This window comes from Drosophila ananassae, assembly GCF_017639315.1.
Source record: "Drosophila ananassae strain 14024-0371.13 chromosome Y unlocalized genomic scaffold, ASM1763931v2 tig00000144, whole genome shotgun sequence".
NCBI lineage: Eukaryota > Metazoa > Arthropoda > Insecta > Diptera > Drosophilidae > Drosophila > Drosophila ananassae.
Window position 1 is genome coordinate 114233 of NW_025319084.1, and position 25540 is coordinate 139772.

The 25540-nt window shown below is 44.0% G+C and overlaps 1 protein-coding gene and 1 pseudogene across 1 annotated transcript; one reads left to right on the forward strand and one right to left on the reverse strand.

The window, feature by feature from the left end:
- Positions 1-5295: 5295 nt before the first annotated feature.
- On the reverse strand, positions 5296-7005 carry LOC6503365 (protein phosphatase 1 regulatory subunit 36). Its single transcript, XM_001967613.4, has one exon. The coding sequence runs from the start codon at positions 6936-6938 to the stop codon at positions 5475-5477; it is 1464 nt and encodes a 487-aa protein (XP_001967649.1). The 5' UTR covers positions 6939-7005; the 3' UTR covers positions 5296-5474.
- A 12891-nt stretch (positions 7006-19896) lies between these two features.
- On the forward strand, positions 19897-23023 carry LOC116655410 (annotated as a pseudogene).
- Positions 23024-25540: the final 2517 nt, after the last annotated feature.

Sequence of the window (25540 nt, forward strand, 5' to 3'; positions counted from 1 at the left end):
ACCGAGAATTCCTTTCATGAGGATTATTCGGCTATGAAAGGCAATGCGGTATCTGAGGCGCAGTAGAGAACGTTCCAATTTCAGTTCCTGACTTTGTGATAGCGCTTCCGTGCTCTTTCGACTCTATTTATGTCGTCCAAGTCCATTTAAAAAGGAGGCTAGAGTACGCTCACAATTTCATGACTGAAACTATACGACCCGCTCGGGTCATTGAAGCTGTAAGGAACTTAGTGAATACCGAGCTCTACAGAAAGCACAACATTTCACTTAACGAGTCATGGCTAGCACAACTTCAAGAGAGTAATGAATTTCCTTTTATTGCGGATGAATCTGATCGGAAAGCGGTAGAGGCACTTCTTCAGCAGCAGCACCTATCCCAAAATGCTGCAGAGCTTGAAGACAATTTAAGTCCCGGAGGCCATGAAACATTATTGGAAAATAATGACACTGCAATTCAACGCATAGCATTAGCACCGGGAGAAGGTCGCCGCCCAACAAGCAGAAGAACTTTAATTTCCAACTATTTCTTGCGGAGAAAATACAACCTATGCGAAAAAATCCAGATCCCAAATCCTTTTTAATGACCATCTTTGCGCTATGGTTCCTAAAGTATTATATATGTATAAATTTTACGAAATGCAGCGTATACAAAATTCTATTTCCATTGATTTACGCAAAAAATGTGGAGCAGTTACCGCTGGTAATCTGCGAGATGAGTCTTTTGTAAATAGATTTGTGCAACAATGGCTACCACATCCTGAAAGGCTTACGGTCTGAACCAGCTTATTGGGAGGCTTTGAAAAAGAAAGTGATCGCCATGATTCGACAATTCGGGTTGCCAAAGTTTTTTATTACACTTTCCGCTCCTGAAACTAAGGGGAATGAACTTTTAGTTATTCTTTCTCTTCTATTGGATAATAGGGTTATAAGCGAGGAAGAAGCGGCAGCTCTCTCCAGCTCCGAAAAGGCTCGGTGTCGGGTCAAGCAGCCCGGAAAGAAGTTTGGCCGGCAATAATTTATTGAATTCGTGACGTCACTTTCTTTTATATTTTTGTTCGAGGGTCCCACTTTATTCTCGTCGCCCGCTCTTGTGCATTCGATCGGCCACCTGCATCTACCGCCATGCGCTAGCGTTTGATCCCTCCCTTCTACATATATCATTTATAGAAATGCCAAAACAATTAAATAAATTGTATTAATATCTATAAATCGAATTGTGCTTGTTTTTATTAAAGCCAATATTAAGAACACAAAAATAAAGCTCCCGAAAATGCTCGTTAACTGAACATTTGGTGATCCCGACGCGATTGTGCTTAATTTAACAAAATATTCATCTTGGACCAGGAGTTTATGCGGCGCTCCAGTTTGTTGCTGGCGAGTTTGACTCTGATCAACGGTACTGCTGCCACCAATTTGGATGCGGCGTTCGGCAGATCTTCCCAGGCTTTGCAGCCACTTCCTTTACTCACTTTTAGTGGATGTTATGCAGAGTGGCTTGAATTTCGGCCACTATTCTCGACCATGGTGGACAAACCCATTTATATGTCGGGTCGAGTAGTTTCAACCGTTGCGGTCCTTCCATCGTGAATCTGCCTTGGAGACTGTTCGATCGTTGGAGCTCACGAACAAAAATTATGACGTCGCATTGGAGCTGCTAAACAATAGGTTTACTAATCGCAGGCTGTTTTTTCAAGCTTATGTTAATGAAATAATGCATATGAGGGCCATAGAATCTGCATCGGCGACGAGGCTTCGCGAATTTAATTTGCATATAACCCTGTCAAGGATGAGCACAACGAAGCAGATTGCTAGCTACTCGGATTCCTTGGATTCCATTCCAATTTGGGAGTCCATCGCCTGTTTTCTTGATTAAAGATGCCGGCGTCATCACATGCACCAAAATTTGTGGTAGGACGACGTAGATCTCTTCATCCAGGTAAGTTTGCATTTGTGATCACAAACTCTTCCGCATGCATGATCTGTGATGGCCATTCTCACGTCATAAACTCCTGCCCAAGGTTTTTAAGCTTGTCGCTCTTAAGCAAGTGCCTTGGATCTGGCCCTATCTCGGCATTGCAATGCGTCAATGCTGTCGTGCGTGTGGACGCAGACATCACAGTCTGCTGCATTTTGGTCAGCTCAAGGCCAACACCCCTCCCCCGAGGTTTCCACATCTAGCGACGCTGTTTCTGGTTCAGGTTGTTGCTAGCCACTAGCCTATATTCTGGTTAGGAACCGCTACGGAGTTCTACTGCCCTGCCGAGCGCTGCTCGATTCTGGCTCGCAGGTGCATCTAGACCAGCTGCAGCTAAGGAAGATAAGGTCTCCGGTTTCTGTATCCGGTATAGGAGGCGCAGGGTTCTCTACAGATGGGTTTTCTGTGCAAGTCAGCATGCGCAGCCTCGTAGCCGATGCAGATTCTAAGGCCCTCAGATGCATTACCTCATTAACATGAGCTTGAAAAATAAGCCAGCGATTAGTAAACCTTTTCTTTAGCAGCTCCAATGCGACGTCATAATTGTTGTCCGTGAGCTCCAACGATCGAAAGGGCTCCAAGGCAGATTCACGAATGCAGGACCGCAACCGTTGAAGCTTCTCGACCCGACATATGAATGGGTTTGTGTCCACCATGGTCGAGAATTGTGACCGAAATTTAAGCCACTCCGCATAACTTCTTCTAAAAGTGGGAAGTGGCAGTGGCGGCAAAGCCTGGAAAGATCTGCCGAACGACGCATCAAAATTGTAGGCAGCAGTACCGTTGATCAGCGTCGAACTCGCCGGCAACAAACTGGAGCGCCGCATAATCTCCGGGTCCAGGATGAATCGGGCCTCCCTCGCCGCATCGTTGAAGTTGAAGCGCAGATCGCTCCTGAGTTCAGAAACATCCAGCACGGCCAGTTCCTTGTGTGCCTTGAAATGCCTTCCAATTCGCTAAGCCGCACATTTATCATCGCCTACCAAAATTTCTCCACTGCTTTCAAGGAGGACAGCAATCCTTGAGATCCTCAAAAAGGACAACTGGACTTTGGCTCAGGAATTCTTTTCGTCCAGGAGAGGCACAATCGAAGTTCGTTTAGTTCGTTTATTTATTGTCAGCTCACGACCCACTGTGCAACTTCTATATGTATGAGCGATTGTAGCACTCGTACGGCGTATGTATGTATGTGAGATGCTAATACAGGATGGGCCACGTAGCGGTCACTTTTTGAACTAATAGTTATTTTGAGAACGTCACCACATCAGTCAGTAGCATATTAATAGTGGTTCAGTATATCAACTCAGGTTCACGAAATGGAACGCTTCTCGAACGAACAACGCTGGGAAATGGTAAAATTTTACTTCCAAAGACGCTGATACAGCATCGAGAATGTCGTCGAAAATTTGTCTGATCGCAGCGACTACTGCGGCAGCCACATGAATGATGTTGTGTTTCACCATAAAAAAATAAAAAATCAGAATTGAAAAATATTGACGCGTTTTCATTTTATAGCCATTTTAAAAGGTGATTTTTAATTGGCCCACCCTGCATTTCGCGCTCAAATCACAAACCGAATAATGTTTCTTAATTTCCATTCCAATTTTGTTTATGTTTATATATTTTTTACAGCGGAAAATAATTTAACAAGTAACACGATCACGTCGGGGTCACCAAATGTTTAGTTTCGGGAGCTTTATTTTTTGTGTTCTAGTTATTGGCTTTAATAAAAACAAGCACAGTTCGATATATAGATATTGATACAATTTATTTAAATTTTATGGGGTTTCTGCAAATGATATATGTACATATGTGACTGAGTAGGGTTGACGACCGAATTAGAAGAATGACGCGGGAGCGCGGCTCAACGCTTGATGCTGCGGAGCGGCCGAGAGATCCCGCGAGAGAGCGAGACAAACGCTAGCGCATGAAATTATTGCCGGCCAAATTACTTTCCGGCGGCTTTGCTTTTCTGGGGTTTTCTTTTAACATTTAACGTAGATTTTAACTTTTTATTCGGTAGTGGGGCTATAAAGTAGGTATTCGGGCTTTTCTTTTACCTTTTAACTTTATGTCATATTTTATTGTAGATTAATTTAAATTTTTTATATAACCGACTCTTGTTAATAAGGAGGGATGTCCCCTTAGTCATCATCGCAAGGGACCTGGACGTATTGGTTTAGGAGAAATTCACTCCGAGCTGTCTGTCAGCAACGCGCAGACTGAACCAAACAATATTCTTCGCCTACTCTTTTCTCTGTGGCGATCATAAGACATGGAAAACAAAACTGCAAAGCTTCACAGGGTCGGATTCAGCTACCCTCTTAGGGCAGCAATTTGTGCTTCTATGATCGCCTCTTTCGGCTCTAAAGCTGGGGTACTCGACAATGGTTTATAAAAACTGCCGTCCCCTATAAAAAAATAAACGTCTGAATGAGGGCTTCTGAACCCGTACTTCACCCCACAGACTTGGACTTACCCCTGAGAGTTCGGTGTACACCTTTATCGTGTATCTTTGCCGGATATATATGGCAGAAATACATCCGCGCAGGTTGACAGTTTGGTTAAAAAGGAAGCACGACATTTCCGAGTTCGGTTGCTACAAAATGGATTAGTGCCATGGCTGACTTCAGATACTCATAAAACGATAGGGCAAATGTAGTCCTTTAGAAAGAGAGAACTCTTACGCCTAATGTAATATATAACAACCGTCTGCGTTACACTGCGTACCACTGCGTACCACTACATCTGTGACAGACTTCTCAACTACTCTGCAGTTGATCTGCTTTCTTATCATTTCCCCATACTTATAGAAGTATCAGTATGCGAAGTATCAGTAAGACGACCGCAGAGTCACATTTAACTTTAAGAGTTTAAAGTTGGTAGCGTCCAATTCTCCAAGGATGTTAACGAATCGCTCTCTTCATCCCAGCCTACCATCCACCGCTGGCTCTGTGAAAAAGTTGTACACGCTAAGTGTGCCGGGTTCACGACCTCATGTGCTTGTGGCATTTAATCTTTAGCCTGCTCATCCGACAATTATGCAGGCGCTCATATCTCTGACCACTCCAAAGGCTCAGTGTACACGAGCAATTGTCTAGTAAGCTCTCTATGCCATCGCACCAAGTTATACCACCAGTTTTAATAACTGCGACACCAAAACCCTTACAGGTGATCCTGTACCCGGCCCAGGCATACGTCATCTTTGAAAATGCGCGTGCCCGTGCTGATTCTGAGATCAGGGACTATTTATGGGACTTATAAGTTTGTAAAGCATTTGCGAAGGTTTCGTTTTTAAATCGCTCAACACTTTAACACTATATATTATATTTGTTTATTTCACCTTTTACAATAATTATACATGCTAGAGAAATTCATGTCGTATTTTTCATATTAACTTAAAATTTGTGTTTTCTATGGCCCAAATATTTTAACTCAAATCGTGCTCCAATTAGAAACTATTTTAGTGCATTTATATTTTGTCGGTAATTCATGTCGATTAATCGAAAAAGTAGTCCGTGGGACCCTTTTTTTGGCGTGGTGAAGAGAAGCCCCCTATTCTGGAAGTCGTAATGCTGACATTGTCCTCCGCGTAAGGTGACCCCTTTCGCAGCCGTGATTTGACTTTGAAGTAGCTGGAGATAATTTGATCAACCTTGGGACCTGAAGTTGAACAAGAGAGCTCTTTCTCGCATCGTGATACTACATTAGTAAGGAGTAGACCTCCGGATCGGTAAAACTGAATTAATTTGTCCCGTTTAAGCCACTTGTTCAGAATCTGCATGCTATGCGGCTCATAGATGCGATATACCTTATAAAAGTGTTCATAGTGGTCGTTCATCTTCCTCATTCTATCAGCATCAATTTTCGGGATATCCAAATGAGGCTGCCTTACTATGTGATAAGGATCGTATTGAATAGAGAAGTTGGAATAGCGAACAGTTGGCCAGTCCAAGTCAAGAATGGTGTTGTAAAGACGCTTGGGGTGTCCTAGTATGCCATGAGCTACATCAATCATGCGTAGTTGAGGACCGGGTACAATGTACTCTAGTTCCATTTCGGCTATTCTTACATCCGTCCCGCGATACTTTCGTTCCCCTATCCATAATATAGGCATATCCTCATCTGAAACATGCTCCAGTTCTTGAATAAGAGGGGACACCTGAGTTCGATAGTTAACAATCTTATTATTACCGCCATAAAGTAAACTTCTTTCTGCTGGAGTAAATCTTAGGTATTCAGGTCTTGCCATAACAAAGTGGTCAGAACGAAAAAGCCGATTCATTTCCATTTCAATAATGTTGTAAGCACGGCGATGCATACATATCCAAACCATCTGAGTAATTACAGCCAGAAATTGTTCATGGAAAATTTTGTCTCTACCAGTATCCGAAATGTTTACTATCTCTTTTAAGTGATAATAATCTGCCATGTCTCCTTCTCCTTTTAAAATAACACTATAGTTGCGTGCAACCAAAATTCTATATTGGCTTAAATAGATCGAAAATGTCTTTTTCATTTCAATTGTTTGCTGACTCTGTATTTGTCCGGCTAGTTCATCCCTTCGTATGAGTACAAACTCAACAAGGCGAAGAAAGTACTCAAAATATATTATTAGAGCATGAATCAATCGGTGGACTGCTGGACGGTGCATGAACTCCACAAACCGGTGGGTAAGAAATTCACTAGGCATAAGAAAAAGCACCAGATCACGTATGTCATTGATAACTACTGTGTCGCAGTCATAGGTGCTGTCGTCTCTAACATACGCTTGTCGGAAGATCAGCTCTTCCTCTTGATTGATTGTTCGTAGAAACTTATACCCATTTGTAATTATGTAGCGCTCACGCGCATCCTCAAGATCACTATGAGGCTCAAAATGAAGGCTGTCTTTTTTTGTATCCCAAGACCACTTACCGCTGTAGTACTTGGGAGTATAATTATCTACATGAACTCGCTTCATAAATATTTTTTTAGTTCGTAAGAGTGACACAAGTTTACAATTAATCGAAATAATGAAAAAATTTGAAACGAATATGTGATTTTGATTTTAAAATATAAATAAAGGGTGTGTGCCACGGAAATCGCTGAGTTGATTCAGCTGAACGCAATTTCGATTAAAATTTTCCGCTGTGGCTGAATTAGCGGGACAACCGGCAATTTAAGATGGAGTCCCAGCTGAGCTGGTTCTTCTTTTGAAACCTTCTTGGAAGAAGCCGCAGGATGCCATAGGGAGGGGTAAACACGGGGATTGGTTAAAATATGATTGAATGATGTTTGATGTTGGATCGTGAACCGTTCCTAGGACAAAATTATCGGTCAAAGTGCAATGTATTGTGTTTTGAAGATGTTCTTTCCATGAATTTCAATGATGATTTCGGCTTATTTGTAATGAATGTACTCACAAATCCGGTGCAATTTTTGGTGATGCCGAATTTTGATTAGCCCACATGTTGATATTCATTTATATGCTCACGACCAATTGGAAAAAGTTGGAATCACTCGCTATGGCACTATGTTATGGGATAAGAAATCAATTGAATCGAATTGCATTATTTCATTAATTGAAACGTTTTGAAAAAGTTGTACCAATTTTAAAAAATCCGGCTCATTGTTCGCACTGATAACAAAAATATACTAAAAACGCGTTTTAAAAAAAGTGTTTTAATTCTAATGAAACAAATGTCATGAAATTCTCACTGAATCATTGAAATAAATGGCACAATCTCTCGCACCAGTCGACATATAGATGTCGTCAGCAGGGGTGTACGATTCAGGAAGTCCTGTTTACTTTGGAATGCACCTTGTATGTCCAACAACGTGGAACACAGATGAGACGGCTTTCATACTATTGTTTTTGTTAATAAATAAGTAATAAAATTAATCTCAATTAACCTCAATGAACAAACAATAACGCAAAATTAGATTTTTATTAACCACACGCTCTCAATGCCAGAAAGGAAGTGAACGAGAATATCGATAGGACAAGCGAACAACGAACAGAAGAAGTGAATGAGAATATCGATAGGGCAAGATAACAACGAACAGGCGAGAGATTGTCAATGTGACTTTTGCATATTTGAACACACAAATTTCAACACACATCAAAGTATTTCCGTCAAATTAGCGTCGCCTAGGTGGAATCGGAACACACCAAAGCACTTCTTTATTTTCAATTATTTTACTGTTTTGTTAAGACCAACTTCTGGTCCGACGGTAAGCCAATCGGCATGGGTCTGGCTCCGGCTAGCTCATCCAGGGACGTGGTTTCCCTGACCCTTCCCATATAGACAGCTAACAATAATAAATCAAATTCTAACATACCGAGACAAACAAACTTTTAACACTCATCCTCACCCGATCAACACGGGATCTCTATCCTACTCCTGCTGACATGGAGTAGTTGGGCGTGCCCTCCCTTCCGTAGCGGAACGCTGGCACTTCTTGCGTCCGCCCCTATTCTTTCCTCTCAATCCCCTTCTACTTTCCCATTGTCCTATCCCTAACCCCCACTTTATCCTCTACTCAGACTTCATTCTTTCATTCAAAATTTTATTAAATAATCTATACAAATTATGCATAATCAGTTTTCTATCTTAATCCTTTACTTTTTCTTATTCCGACGCTTTTTTTTCGCTCTGCGCTTAACTCATAATAATACGGCAACTATCATAATATTATAACAAACTCACTTTCCGCCCGGGTCTATAAACCCGGGATATATCCCTACCTAAGAGAGCTCTCCTTAGACGTAGGGACTACCGCCAAAACAAAAAGGAAATTTATTTAATTTCCTTGGGAAATTGTCAACCGGTAGCTTCTACGGCCGCGATCGGAACTCATATTTAAATGTACAAATAAAAAGAAAAAATAAATATATATAATATAAAAAAAAACAAACCAGAATAAAAAAAACGGAATAATTAAAAAACAATGAAATACATATACACCAACACATAAATAAATAGGTATTAAAATTAAATAATAAATAATTATAAAATAGAAATAAATAATCAATAGCGCAAAACGGTTCTCTTCTAACGTATATCGGATTTCTAATCACGATCGGCTTTCTTCCAGGCTTCTTTCCTTCGTGGGTGGATTCCGGCCCCGAGAAGGTGGGGCAATTCTCAGGATTATGGCCAACCAGTCATATATAGAAAAAAAGAGCCTCCTAGCCTGCGGTCCGTCCTCGGTGGGTCATATCAACACCTTCGGCCGCCCTTCACCAAGACATTTCAGGTCCGGCTTTAATCCTTAGCAAGGCGCCAAAAAAACTGCGGCGCCAAAATTGAAAGGAAAAAAGGGGGGGGGGGGGAGGTCAAATGACCGTTGGGTTTTTGATTTTTGAGATTTTTTAAACTCCGCAAAAAAAAAACACGCCAGGCCTAGCTTTTTTTCCACGGCCTGGCTTCTTCCCCAGGAGATGCGAGTATGGACGGTCCTGGAATGAAGAAGCCCATTTATTACGGCTCTCCTTCCTGACCGATCTCTTACCTTAGCTTCCTGCCGATCCTGGTTCCCGCTATGTCTCCTTCAATTTCTTTTGATACGGCAAAATCACAATTCCTTTACGCCACAAAACAAGAAGAAGTTACTTATTTTTTTTTTGTCTTTCTTCTTTTTTTTTTTATTTTATTTTATATATATACGACCGCACCGCTTGACCGCTGCCTTTCAAATCACCTTCTCCTTAATCTTTCCCTGGCATAATCATTCGGATCGGACCGTCCAGACCCGATCCGTCCCAGGTCATCAACCCTCTTATCCCAAAATTTCCCTGCTCGGAACTAGGTGGCAGCCCTGCGCCCTTTTATCTCCCCTAGGTGGCAGCCCTGCCCCGATTATTTACATCGGCCACGCATTTTACGCTTTTTAGCGTCAAATGATAATGGAAAGAGTCCGACATTCCCTCACAAAAGCCCGAACCTGAGCCAACATTCTTGGCCAATAAAATCGCTGCCTTAAGTGATGCAGGGTCTTTGCCATCCCTCCATGAGCCTAATCCGGCGGGGAATGCGCCTGGTCCATCATGGCCGCGCTCAGCGAGGCCGGTACCCACAACTTCCAGGTGTTCTCCTCCAACTCCACCGCGCTTTTACACTCTGTCCTTTTGAACACGAAGCCATCCACTATATTTACATCAGGAATCCTATCCTTTTCCGCCTCGAGAAACTGCTTTAACTCCATGTACTCTTGAGATTCAAATTCCGTGGTTTGGAATCCGAGCATCCAGTCTTCCTCTGGTTCCTCGACGGCTTCCACCATCCTGGAGAGCGTGTCTGCCACCACTTTCTCTGATCCTTTACAGTGCTCGACTGCCATCTGATATGGTTGCAGTTTGAACGACCACCTCGCTATCCTTCCGGCCAGGTTCTTGACGGACATGATCCATTGTAGGCTCGAAAACGTTCCACCGCCAGCACGGCTGCTAAACATTCTTTCTCCGTCACGCTGTAGTTGCGGTGCGCTGGGTTCAGTTTCTGCGAAAAGAAGGTGTAGAGCGATCAGCGTTTTGATAGCGACCGAATTAAAGACGATATTCAATTGTTTATATTAAATTTATTGAGCTAATTCCGCACAATAAAACAAATAGCGGCCCGTCAATAACAACTCCCAAAATACAAAAAGAAGAAAAACCGCTTTAGCGCAGAAGCTCTTCCAAAGCTCCCAAAAGCGCATGCGCTACAAAATGACAATAAAGTGCATGCGAATCTGGGAGACAAAACAGAAGATTAAATGCCGCTGCAGATAAACAAATTATCAATATTCTAATTAGCCTATCTGGTGGCTGCTTAGCCCAACATCCTTCCCCCTATTGAAGGGTGGGCTTTCAATAACAATTTTGGAAGGGCAGCAGACACATCTTTTAAGGGATATTCCACGGGTTGGGTAGTTTCATTAAGAAGATTAAGAACTCACAGGCCGAAAAAGGCACACCAACTTCTTTCAAACCCTTGACCATGCATTGCTCCTCCCAATAGACCAATGCGGGAATCAAGTTCTCCTAACGAGTGCAGGGGGTCCGAAACGTTTATTCCTCTCCTCTTTTCCTTCTGCATAGGGCAATCCAGCCTCAAGCGATAGTCCATTGCGTCCAGAAACCACCCATCGGAATAGTGTATTTTGGGCAACTGGGAGGCAGTGACCTAATTGGATTTGGCCAACTGACAATAGGTTGAAGAAAAGGTTGGCTCTAATTAGCAGGTCCACACCCTGCGGTCTGTGGAAGTTGGGATCAGCCAGCGCTATGCCGTGAGGAATCTTTCATTTCGAAATATCAATTTTAAGGCTGGGCTGACAGTCCGCAATATGAGACACTATAACCGCCTCTAGGTTCGTACAATAAGTGGTTAGTCGAGACTTCACACACACATTAACGGAGGATCCATCCGTAGCAAACTCAGTGCCGCCGAGACCGGCGACCGCTACACAGCTTTTGGTGCGACGAAGCTGAAGTTAACATGCCAGCCGCGATGAGATAAGGTGAACTTGTGAAGGAACCTGATCGACCACGGATGAGGATATTGGCGGTTGGCAGAAGCACTTCAGAAGTTCGATCCTGCGTCAAGACCGTGTTGATTGACTGGGAAGGTAAGGTACCAACGGAAACACCAACGGCGGAAACCAAGAGTGTCTTCCCACTTGGCTTTTGTGGCAGGATCCAACTTATGTAGGACAATCTGGATGAGCAAGCATCCTTGGATATCGGCAGCTGATACAGAACTCATGAGAGCCCGCATATGCCCATTGAACCGATCCGACAGCTCCCGCAACGTAGCAACAGAACCTGGCTCGACCACACGAAGATGCAGGATCTCGTTGATGTGAGACTGGAAAATTAATCGACTATTACTAAATCGATTGCGCAAAAGGTCAAGAGCCACATCGTAGTTCGCGTCAGTAATTTCCAGCGCTCTCACCGTCTCCAAAGTTGACTCGCGCAGGCATGAATGAGCCACCGGAGCTTTTCCATTTTTGTTAGATGAGGATGGCTGTCAATCGTGGTCTTAAAAAGGGCGAAGAAATCCGGCCAGTCAACATAGCCCCCGCTAAATGTTGGCATCGGCAACGGTGGTAAGGAGGGGGACGGCTTGTATGGCATGGGTGAGACACCGGCACCGTCGAGAAGTGTGGAGTGGGCAGCGATTCTCATGGAGTGCTTGGCAACCTCCACCTGAATGTCCACCTGCACATCAGTCGCCAGCTGCGAGAATCTCCAATAAAGCTCACTCCCGATCTCGCTGAAGTTAAGCTCCGCCAACTCCTCTTGAAGCGCGGTGAACCGCTCACGTCAACGCTTCTCCACTGACTCCAGCGCCATAATGGTGCCATCTTCATTCCGCGCTGCAGCCTTCACCTTCTGATGCAGCGCCTCCATCTCCTGGCAGGTCACCTCTGCTCTTCTCCGCAGCATCCTTTCCCGGCTTGCGGCAGATGATCCAATAGTTCCACATCCAGACTCCATCCCGCAAATCTCCAGCGGGAGTGATGCAATCGAAAAACAAGAGATGTTTGTTTTTTTTGTCTTTGTGTTTTTTGTTCCGCAGTTTTTTCAGTTTCTCGGGCAATTAAACTGATTGAACTTCGGAGGCGACCACGTCGGGGTCACCAATATTGAGCGATCAGCGTTTTGATAGCGACCGAATTAAAGACGATATTCAATTGTTTACATTAAATTTATTGAGCTAATTCCGCACAATAAAACAAATAGTGGCCCGTCAATAACAACTCCCAAAATACAACAAGCAGAAGAACCGCTTTGGCGCAGAAGCTCTTCCAAAGCTCGCAAAAGCGCATGCGCTACAAAATGACAACAAAGTGCATGCGAATTTGGGAGACAAAAGAGAAGATTAAATGCCGCTGCAGATAAATTATCAATATTCTAATTCGCCTATCTGGTGGCTGCTTAGTCCAACAGAAGGCTATGGGACGTCCGCTTTTGTCCTCCTCTATTTGGAACAGTACCGCTCCTACTCCGGTATCTGAAGCATAAAACATCCTTTTAAAATCCAGGTGCCTTAGAACCGGTGATGCACTCAGCGCCTCCTTCAGCGTCCTTACGGATCTCTCCGCCTCCTCAGTCATAGCGCATTTGCCTTTTTTTAAGGTATCCGTAAACAGCGCCGCTAGTTCTGCAAAGTTCCGTATGAACTTTCGATACCACCCAGCCATCCCGAGAAACCGTCGAACCTCCTTGGCACTTTTCGGCATCGTCACCTTTTTTATCGCCTCCACTTTCTCTGGGTCCGTCCTCACAATTCCTCCGCCGATCACATATCCTAGGTAACGAAGCTTCCATCATTCCCATGTGTTCCTGAAAATTTTCTGACACTACTAATAGGTCGTCCAGGTACACGAAGACGCTTTCCATGAGCCTCTGCGGTATGACTTTGTCCATCCGCCGACACAGCCTTTGGGCTGCGTTTGTCAACCCGAATGGCATCACCTCGAAATGGTACAACGGGCGTCCCGGGACCGTAAACGCCCTTGCAGGCTTCGTCCAGCTCCATACTCCAGCTCCATACTCGAGATATACCTTGTCGTTTCTATGCGACTCAAGATCCCCTCGATGTTCTGCTGCGGATACGCGTCCTTGACGGTTTTCCTGTTCAGCTTTCGGGCATCAAGGCAGAGGCTATTCTTTCCTGGCTTTCGGACTAACGTGATGGAGTTACTCCATGCGCTGTCACTCTCTCCTATACTCTTCCCAGGCGTAGCATCTCATCTATTTCCTGGTAAATGAGTGTCTGCACCGCTAGTGACACTGGATAGTGCCGAACCTTGATCGGGGTTGCCCCTTCCGTCAGCTCGATGCTATGCTTCGCATGCTTGCAGGCGTTTCCCTGCCTGCAATTTGGGCATTTGGGCGTTACAGTGTTTGCCAATCCACATTTGTAGCAGAAAAGCCTACGCTGAGCCGCTTCGCAGTCCATGTAGACATGACCCTCCTGCTGACAGTTCATTTCGGCTGGTCCTCCTGTCCAGTAGGGGTGAACCAGTCTTCCAGTCTTCAAACTCGTTGCTCATCCTGGGGCTTGAATCCGGCGTTCACGCGATGCCTATGTCCTGCTCCTCGCTCCAGATTTAGAACTCGTTCTACTTCCTTGCACTCATCGTGCAGGTGTTCTAGGGTGTAGACTCGCATTGGATAAATCCACTGCCTCATTGGTTCTAGGAGATTTCTTTTTTTTGTCTAGATGACCCAATCGTTTTCCACTCCTGATTTCACCGAAGCTACCAGTCTACTTAGGGCCATAAAATACTCCTCCAGTGACTCCCCTTGCCGTTGCTTCCTCTCCGCGATATCCTGGATGCGATCGTAGTCGCCTCTATTATCGCAATATCTGCGTTGCAGGGCTTCTTTTAACTCTCTTCAGTCTTGGGGCGGCTTGGTCCTTATTAGCAGCCAGTACCATTCGGATGCCTCTTCCGTCAACAACCGGTGGAAGTCTCGAAGCAGTTCAACCCACGGCATCCCATATTGTTTCTGAAGATGTTCCACCCGGAACAGAAAATCTTCAGCCCTCATCATTCCTGGACGACCGGAAAATTGGAAACCCCATTTATCTATCGGAACATACTGCCGGCTCCTCTGTTGTGCCCCCTGTTCCTGCGGTACCATATATGTTCCAGCCATATTGGTGCTTTTGGGCCCGTCCATTTGTGATCCTTGGAAACTTCTATTCCTGCTCGAGCTCCGGTGCCTCCAATTATTCGGCGGTGGTGGAAACGCCCAATTTCCGCTTCGCTCCGCTCTTTGACTGCTTTCCGCTAGTACCCGGTTCAGCAAGGCCGTTCCCGGCACCCGGTTCGTTCCGACCGTTCCTAATGCGTCTCCTTGGCTTCTGTTGTTTCCTGTCCCCGAACATGGTGGGGCAAGGAAAACCGTAGCTTTCTCTGACTTTTGTTTTTCTCCCTGTTGCTTTCCCGAATTAGGATATCCGCCAGCTGAACCATTAGGCCGTGGATTCTCCACCTGGGGGGCCATGGAGGATTCTGATGACCTCGAGGAAGGAACTTTTCCGGTGTGCCGTTCCAGCTTCCGAAGTATTTGTTCAAATCCCGTCCTCATGCACAGGTCGACCCTTCGATCCACCAGTTGGCTAAGATCTACCCTTAGCTGCTCTTGGGAGGTGTGAATGAGGGCCTGCATCTCTCGTCGATTGAAGGATGCATAGGCCTCTGCGTTTTCCAGGCTATACTGCTCCTGAATGGGATCTAATTGGACATGAGAGTACGTCCCGAATGGAGTTGATGCTTGTTCCATGCTGAGGTTCCTCGGGATTGCCCCCCTTTGATGTGCGCTAAGTCGAGTGGTCTCTCTGCTTTGCTCGGTACCGCCCTGTGCTCCTCACTCCATGTCCAAATCTCTTTCCCCTTCTTCGAGCCTTGATTTATTTTACTCAAGTTTTCCAATAAGCAATTATCCAATCTATTTATATGCAGGCGCTGACTGACTGAATTAATTAATTTCAATACCGGCTGGTACCACCAGAATGAGTCCCCGATAACCCAATTAATTAAATAAATAAATAAATAGATAAATAAATAAAAGAAATGTATCAATAAACAAATTAAATAAGTGAATAAATAAATAAATAATTGATTTTCAAAAAAAAAACAATAAATGAACACTATTAAACCAAAATAAACAAATGAACAAATTAATGAATTAATAAATGTCGAAATACATAAATACATAATTACATAAACACGCTCCCTCACTTAAATTTTGGACTAATACACTTCTATAAAATTTCTCTCAGTAACACAACTATATCTGGTTTCCTATCTGGGGGCTATCAGAAAGCATGTTTTGGGGGTTCTGGATTGAGGCTTTTCCATCTGAACCGTGTTTTCCTTGATCACCGGGTGAGTGTTATTAGCGGCATTGTCGACTATACCCGTTTAGCCGTTTGGGACTTCCGTTTTTCGTTCAGAACCCCTACAAATAAAAAAAAATATTCTTTTTTGTTTTTTTTTAACCTATTCTTCTATCAACGCCTATGTATCCTTTGCTGTTTAAGATATAGGCGTTGTATTTCCTCCTTCTCCTTAATCCTAACCTTTTCCTACTCTTATTTTATATATATTTAATTTTCTTTTTATTTGTACATTTAAATGTGAGTTCCGATCGCGGCCGTAGAAGCTAACGGTTGACAATTTCCCAAGGAAATTAAATAAATTTCCTTTTTGTTTTGGCGGTAGTCCCTACGTCTTAAGGAGAGCTCTCTTAGGTAGGGATATAAACACGGGCGGAAAGTGCGTTTTTTATAATATTATGATAGTTGCCGTATTATTATGAGTAAAGCGTCAGAATAAGAAAAAGTAAAGGATAAAGATAGAAAACTGATTATGCATAATTTGTAAAGATTATTTAATCTATACAAAAGAATGAAGTCTGAGTAGAGGATAAAGTGGGGGTTAGGGATAGGATAATGGGAAAGTAAGAGAGGATTGAGAGGAAAGAATAGGAGCGGACGCAAGAAGTGGCCAGCGTTCCGCTACGGAAGGGAGGGCAGACCCAACTACTCCATGTCAGCAGGAGTAGGATAGAGATCCCGTGTTGATCAGGTGAGGATGAGTGTTAGAAGTTTTTTTGTCTAGGTATGTTTGAATTAGAACTTAAATGTTGTGGGGAATTTAGTGTTGTGAAACGTCTAACATGTGCTGTTTAGTATATGTTTGATGTTTATTATTGTTATCGGTCTATATGGGAAGGGTCAGGGAAACCACGGCCCTGGATGAGCTAGCCGGAGCAAGACCCATGCCGATTGGCGGACCGTTGGACCAGAAGTTGGTCTTAACAATATGGCGCCCAATTTTTGAAACCAACGCTATAGCCTCCACAAGAGGAACCTCTACTTTCGTCGGTCAATAAAGCTAAATAGAGAACCGCTCGAGAGGTCCTCAATTAGTATGTTTCTGGACTGCGAAAGAAGAAAGGAAATAGAGTCAATTTATGGCAGTACAGTTCACGGTTGAATTGGAATTCCATATGCGATATCGGGCATGAATAGACCAATGGCCGATTGCGCAACAAGGAATGAACTGTGATAATTACTGTGGTAAATAGATAGGACTTAGAGTAGAAATAAATAAGAGTAAGAAAAAGTAAAGGATGAAGATAGAAAACTGATTAAGCATAATTTGTATAGATTATTTAATAAAAATTTGAATGAAAGAATGAAGACTGAGTAGAGGTTAAAATACGGGTTAAGGATAGGATAATGGGAAAGTAAGAGGGGATTGAGAGGAAAGAATAGGGGCGGACGCAAGAAGTGGCCAGCGTTCCGCTACGGAAGGGAGGGCAGGCCCAACTACTCCATGTCAGCAGGAGTAGGATAGAGATCCCATGTTGATCAGGTGAGGATGAGTGTTAGAAGTTTGTTTGTCTCGGTATGTTAGAATTTGAATTTAGGATAATGGGAAAGTAAGAGGGGATTGAGAGGAAAGAATAGGGGCGGACGCAAGAAGTGGCCAGCGTTCCGCTACGGAAGGGAGGGCAGGCCCAACTACTCCATGTCAGCAGGAGTAGGATAGAGATCCCATGTTGATCAGGTGAGGATGAGTGTTAGAAGTTTGTTTGTCTCGGTATGTTAGAATTTGAATTTAAATTTTGTGGGGAATTTAGTGTTGTGAAATGTCAAACATTTCTTAGTATATGTTGGATGTTTATTATTGTTAGCGGTCTAGATGGGTCAGGGAAACCACGGCCCTGGTCGGGACGGGATTGGCGGACCGTCGGACCAGAAGTTAGTCATAACAGTTTAGCCACTAAATTGATTTAAATAAAGTTTAGAATTGTTAAAAATTGAAGAATTTATAGTTTTCTCTTACTTTTGGGCGGGATCTACATCCTTAAAATACCATTAAAATACATTTCAAAAATTGGCCCCACACTGTTTTGGGTCCTATCTCAGAAATAAGGGGAGGACCAAAAAAGCCCGATATTGCAGGTAATAAGTGAAAATATTGAGGATAATACCTGAAAATTTCATAAAAATCGTTGCCTACGTTTTGGAGAAAATCGGATAAAAGAGGGAAAATCTCGTTAACAGCCCATACAAAAATGACCACCAAAAATTGTTTTTAATATTGTGAAGCTCTAAGAGGATGCCCCATATGCACGGTAGTTGAGGCGATGTATCACCTTTTCTAGTATATCTGGAGCAAAAATCATTCAAATCGCTCCCTACAATTTTAAGAAAACCGATTTACAGTTCCCCATTGATTTTAATTGATAAGTGAAGCGCCAACTTGTGAACCGGAACCAGTCCACGAACAAGTTCGTTCCACAAGATCCAAATCAACAGACCGCCTCTGTTAGGCACGAATATGATTATTGAGTCCTTTATAGAGGATGCCCCATTATGCACGGTATGCCGTTGCAAAGCTAATTTTTCATATAATGTATTAAGACTATTTGCATTAAAATTGGTCCCTACGATTTGACGAAATTTATCTTTAAAAATTTCTGAACATTCTTTACCCATACCTTGTTCCCAACACAAATCGCGCCAATGTTGAATTTGAATGGCCCCACATGCTTTTTTTATGGAGGTGTACTGTTCGTCCGTAGAGCGTTATGCGGCAACTACGTCAAACTTGAACTCGCGGGAGTAGCGGTAGGTCCCGGAGTCGTAGTCAAAGAACGTAAATAGTCTGACTAAATTTACCTGATTTCTGCTGGGACTGCTTGGGTTGGCCAGGCGCTTGCTGTGATCAGGCTGGAATTGCGGTTGCGTGCTTGAAGTCCTGGGTAGGGTTTTCCTCAAGCACCGTTGGGATGGTGATTCGGCTGATTCCTTATCGGCCGATCCTACTGGCGGTACGTTTCACGGGAGCAACACTCGAAGTAGGTTAGATAGTGCGGGGTCGGCTGGTGGTCCGTTTTACGGTAGCAACACTCGAGCTAGACTGGAATGCCGCGAGATCTCTTCGTGGTCCGTTTCACGGGAGCAACACTCGGAGTAGTTAGGTAACGCGGGGTTTACTGGCGGTCCGTTTCACTGGAGCAACACTCGAAGTAAACTGGTATGCCGCGGGTCCTTCTTGTGAATCGTTTTACACAGGATCATGTGATGTAGGTTGAGTTTAAGTGCCGGAGGTTCAACACTGAGTAACGAGATAATTGAGTCTGATTTCGCAACTGTCTTTGTTTCAGAAGAATAACTCTTATATAAGATGCTAAATTATACATCATTAAATCTAAGAAAGGTCAAAGTTCTAGACGTGCTAAACTAAGGTTAATGCCAGGGTCACCCACTTCTGAGTCTGCTGACTCAGGGGTTGTTTGTTCACGTACTGCTTTCCACACGCATTTCGGCTTCGCTGGCTGGTTTCGGCTTGACTCGGGCAGTCGGTCATTCTTCCCGCTGATCACGCTGATTCTGATTCCGGAGCCATCGACTAGTGCCGAGTTAGTAGGTTGGGTATTGGCTTATGCTTAGAGTTACATTATTAATAGGCTAGTAGGTCTGATGCTTGTATATCGCGACCTGCTGATGTATCTTGAATGGGTAGCAGGTCTTGGCACTAGGTGCCAACATGTACCATTTTAAAGCTAATTTTTTTCTGAATCGAATGAGATTGTTTCTATCAAAATCACTCCCTATGATTTGATGTAATCATCCTCTGAACATTTCTAAACCTATTTTACCAATACTGTCCCCATAACCGCATCGCATGTTTTAACGCTGCCCAACACGGCGGCAGCCATGATTGAATTTGAATTTAACCATTATCTCCCCTTATAGAGGATGCCCCATTTTGCACGGTATATCACGTGAAAGCTAATTTTATGCTTAATCAAATACCGGCAGTTTCATTAAAATCGCTCCCTACGATTCGATGGAATCATGTCTTGAATTTTGTACATGCTTTACAGGTGTTAACAGCAGAATGTTAACAGCCACATGTGTCTTGCCGATCCGGCAACTCGGAATCCCAGTTTGGTAGCAGTGATTCGAACTATTCTTCGTCTCTACTGTGGGCGCTCAAAGGGGCGTGGCTTGCGGATCAGCAACATTGTGCAGGCCCAGATCGAGCAGTTCTTCACGGTCGTGGCCAAGGACGCCATTTGTAGCTTCGATGTCACCTGCCTGGGATCACCACCGCTGAAAGACAAGGGACGAGCCTGCAGTGGTTGCAGGAGCCACTACGTCAGCTCTATCTGTCGGAGTTGGCCAATAATGTGGGTACTACATGAAATTTTGAAATAACTCATATCATAATTCTCGCAATCTTATAGAAACTCAGCTTTGGCTCTTTGGACATCTGTGCCATGGGACTACGGGTAAAGGTCAGTGCTACGGCCATCTCGAAAGGAGCCAGTCCCGACGGAGCGGAGGAGAATGAGGCCCCTTATTACGCCCTTTTACAACATTGCCGTGTAGTCGGCTTGGTCAGGTAAGATTAGTAGATTCCACTTCGACTTCATCTAATGTTACTTTCATTTTAGAATTAAACTCTTGTCTGTGTGAATCACATCATCAAGAGGGACTTCCCGGGACTATGACCCCAGGTGGTCGACAACATCAGCTATCTATCTGCAGAATCATGATGTCAACGGCTGGAATGGCGCCCTGATGCTTATGTACCTGGTGCCGGTAAAGACCTACGAGTACAAGCGGAGCAAGGAGCGAACGCCCCTGAACGAGGCCATAAACCTCTTGCTCCCTATGTTGGTGCGCCTCCTGATTTGTCCCCAAATTGCTGATCGGGATGTGCCCGATAGCTCCCATTTGGACCATGATGAGCACACCGAATTCCCCTACTGGAAGACCAAGAAGTGGGCTCTTCACATCATGGTTCGCATGTTCGAGAGGTAAGTTTCCAAAAGAATCACAAATTGTTTGCCGAAAACATAAATTTGTGTTTTTTCTGTGTTTTTTTAGGTATGGAAGTCCCAGCAACGTAGTTAGTGAAAATTACCAAAAAATTGGCTGAGTGGTGGGCAACGCTCAGCCAAGGTGTCCTGGTGTTGTATCTCAAGATCCTCGACCAGTACTGTAATCGTATCTACGCGCCGCCGCGTGTCCTCACGAATGTGCTCAACTATCTGAAGAATGCTAAAGTACTTGCCACTTTATCCCTAATTGTACTATATTATTTATGTTATTACTTTTTTTAGTGTAAGCTACGCCTATACCTGGAAGCTAATCAAGACGCACATGGTGGCAGTTATCCAGGATATGATATTCCCCATCATGTCATTCACCGACTCCGATCAGGACCTGTGGGAGAACGATCCCTACGAGTATATCCGCCTGAAGTTTGGTAAGTAATAGGAAGTAATAGTAAGTAATAGGAACCTACTTAATTCCCTAATTTTCAGATATATTTGTGGACTATGCCAAGCCAGTTCTGGCTGTCCAATCGATGCTTCATTCCATGTGCAAGAAACGCAAGGGCCTTCTGCCCAAGGCCATGAACACAATTATGCAGGTCATCACGTCGCCAAATGCGGACAACAAGCAAAAGGATGGTGCTCTGCACATGATTGGAACATTAGCGGATGGCCTGCTGAAGAAGGCTCAATACCGGGACCAAGTGGAGTTCCAGAATCCCGCCGGCCATTAAAGTGGAGACGGCCTTTGGCCTGCAAATGTTCCTCTCATCCCAGGACGAGGCGCCCCAGTACGTTGAGGGTCAGATTAAGGCGATCACCAAGGAGTTGCTCACCATTATTCGTAAAAATGCAGAAGATCGTGTCCACCTTTACGGAGCAACTGTTGCCGGTGGCCACCGACATTTGCAAGCACTTGGCAACCACCAGCACGTGTTGGAGTCGGAGGAGGGATCCGACGAGAAGGCCATCACCGCCATACGACTCTGCTCAGTGTGATGGAGGAGCATCCCGACGTCCTCCTCAATCTTCATCCGATTGTTATCACTGTGGTGGGACACATTTTCCAGCACAACATTACTGGTGGGTTGGGATTTTCTCCCAATGAAGGTCTATATATTAAATTTTAATTTTATTTTTAGACTTCTATGAGGAGACCTTCTCTCTTGTCTACGATTTGACGACCATCTCGCCCGAGATGTGGCAGATGCTGGAACTGATCTACCAGGTGTTCAAGAAGGACGGCATCGACTACTTCATCGACATTATGCCGGCTCTGCATACCTATGTGACTGTCGACACGCCCGCATTCCTCTCAAATCCCCAACAGGCTGCTGGCTATTCTGGCTAATTTGTTTTTATACCCTTGCAGAGGGTATTATAATTTTGGTCAAAAGTGTGCAACGCAGTGAAGGAGACATCTCCGACCCTATAAATTATATATATTCTTGATCAGGATCACCTCCTGAGTCGATATGAGCATGTCCGTCTGTCCGTCTGTCCGTCTGTCTGTCTGTCTGTCTGTCGGTTTCTACGCAAACTAGTCTCTCAGTTTTGGAGCTATCGAGTTGTAACTTTGCACACATCCTTTTTTTCCTTGCAGGTAGTATATAAGTCGGAACGGCCGGGATCGGTCGACTATATACTATAGCTGCCATATAATTGATTGATTGGAAATGCCATAACTTTGGTGTTTTTTAAGTTAGAGGGTTGGGACTTTATGCACATGTTATATTTGACCAAAATATCTTTTGTACAAAATCTTATGTACAAATAGGGATCGGCCGACTATATCCTATAGCTGTCATAGAACGATCGGAATCGGCATAACTTTGGTGTTTTTTAAGTTAGAACAAGAAAGGAAAGCTAACTTCGGGCGGAGCCGAAGTTGATATACCCTTGCAGTTGAGTCGCAGTCCGCTAGGTGGCGCCACGCATCTTATGTTATTAGATATATAGCGGATCGTATATAGTCGCCCGATCCTTATGAAATTTGGCATATCGAATTATTTTGCCAAAAGAGGAATCCATTGAAACTCCCATGCTTCTAACTTGAAAAACTTGAAACTTTAACAATCAGTTATATGACAGCTATAGGATATAGTTGGCCGATCCTTATAAAATTCGACAAATCAGACTTTTTTTCCCAAAATAGAATCTGTACCCGTCTATTTGTCTGTTTCTACGCAAACTAGTCTCTCAGTTTTAAAGCTATCGAGTTGAAACTTTGCCCACACCCTTCTTTCTGTTGCAGGCAGTACATAAGTCGAAACGGCCGGGATCGGTCGACTATATCCTATAGCTGCCATATAACTGATTGATCGCAAATGCTATAACTTTTGTGTTTTTTAAGTTATATTTGACAAAAAATATCTTATCTAAAAAATTTCATAAGGATCGGCCAACTATATCCTATATATGTCATAGAAGGATCGGAATTGGCATAATTTTGGTGTTTTTTAAGTTAGAAAGATGGGACTTGGTACAGATTCCATTTGGGCAACATAATCCGATCTGCCAAATTTCATAAGGATCGGGCGGCTATATCCCATAGCTGCCCATATAACTGATTAATCGGAAATGCCATAACTTTGCTGTTTTTTAAGTTAAAGGGTTCGGACTTTTCACACATGTTGTAGTTTGTTCCATCGAAGGTCCCATTGACTTTTATATGTAATAAGTAGCCAGAGTTTTAGGTTGATCTTCTTTACTTTATTTGGGTCAGGAGCAGCTGTTGCTGCCGCTCCGAGCTCATAGGAGTTTCTGATTTTACAAATTTACTTAGGAGTTAAAGGAGGTCTAAGTCTCGTAGCTGAGATGGAGAGACGGTTATGTATTCTTAAATATTTATATTTATATATATATTTATGTTATGTATATGTTGGCACCTAGTGCCAAGACCTACTACCTAATCAAGATGCATCAGCAGGTCACGATATACAAGCATCAGACCTACTAGCCTATTAATAATGTAAGCATAAGCCAATACCCAACCTACTAACTCGGCACTAGTCGATGGCTCCGGAAGCAGAATCAGCGTGATCAGCGGGAAGAATGACCGACTGACCGAAACCAGCCAGCGAAGCCGAAATGCGTGTGGAAAGCAGTACGTGAACAAACAAACCCTGAGTCAGCAGACTCAGAGGTGGGTGACCCTGGCATTAACCTTAGTTTTAGCACGTCCAGAACTTTGACCTTTCTTAGATTTAATGATGTATAATTTAGCATCTTATATAAGAGTTATTCTTCTGAAATAAAGACAGTTCCGAAATCAGAGTCAATCATCTCGTTACTCAGTGTCTGAACCACGGCACTTAAAATCAACCTACTTCTAGTGATCCTGTGTAAAACGGTTCACAAGTAGAATCCGCGGCATACCAGTCTACTTCTAGTGTTGCTCCCGTGAAACGCACCACAAGTAGACCCCGCGTCACCTCCTTACTTCTCGTGTTGCTCCCGTGAAACGGACCACGAGTTGATCCCGCGGCATACCAGTCTACTTCGAGTGTTGCTCCCGTGAAACGGACCGCCAGTAGACCCCGCGGTACCTAACTACTCCAAGTGTTGCTCCCGTGAAACGGACCACGAGGAGACCCCGCGGCATACCAGTCTAGCTCGAGTGTTGCTCCCGTGAAACCACCAGCAGACCCCGCGCTATCTAACCTACTTAGAGTGTTGCTCCCGTGAAACGGACCGCCAGTAGGACCGGCCGATAAGGAATCAGCCGAACCACCATACCACCGGTACTTGAGGAAAACCACCCCAGGACTTCAAGCACATCAACTCATGCCTGATCACAGCAAGCGTCTGGCCAACCCGAGCAGTCCCTTGCAGAATCCAGGTAAATTTAGTCAGGACTATTTACGGTTTTGACTACGACTCCGGGACCTACCGTTACTCCCGTGAGTTCAAGTTTGACGTAGTTGCCGCATAACGCTCTACGGACGAACGTTTGGTGACCCCGACGTGATCTTTTAGGATCACAACTTGAACACAAACCTCAACGCAATTTAACTCAACGAGAAAAAAAAAAAAAAAAAAAGAGAGAGGAGAGATACATTGCAACAATGGGATCAGAATCAGACCCCGTAATCCAAATTCTCATTGATGAGCAAATTGAAAGCAACATAGTCATCCAAAGGCTAATAAGAAACTTCACTAAGGACTCCGCAGAGTGTAAACTCAAGGGAGGATACTTCGAAGAGAAACTCAGACAGCTCACTCACTCATGGACCCAGTTTAAAAAAAACGATGCCAAGCTCCAGGAGCTAGCACTAAGTCCTGAGAATGAGTATTTCACAAAGGCCAAAGCGCTAGAAGAGCTTGTGAAAAAATATGAAGCAATATTTTCGGATGGAATCCCATCAGTGTCAGGCCCGTCACAAAGGCCCCGCAAAACAGGCGAAAATCTCGAGCCAAAGGCACAATCATCACGAGGAATCGAAGGAGAAGACCTTCGATTAACATCATTAAAACGAAGACATGAAGGACGATTAGACGATATGGAAGACTTCCTGTGCAACCGCACCGAAGGACGGGAAGTGTCCACACACGTCAGACAACACATGAAGGAGCTATGGAAGGAAATCGTCACGGGATACCATGATCTCATCGACCTGGAACCAGCCATAAAAAATGATGGACACACCGATGACAGATTTCAGGTTGTACGAGCAGAATATTTTTCGTTTTTGAGCGAAGAATCGAAATCA

Bases quoted from the DNA above. Each gene is read 5' to 3' on its own strand.
- LOC6503365 (XM_001967613.4), bottom strand. From the start codon at position 6,938: ATGAAGCGAGTTCATGTAGATAATTATACTCCCAAGTACTACAGCGGT.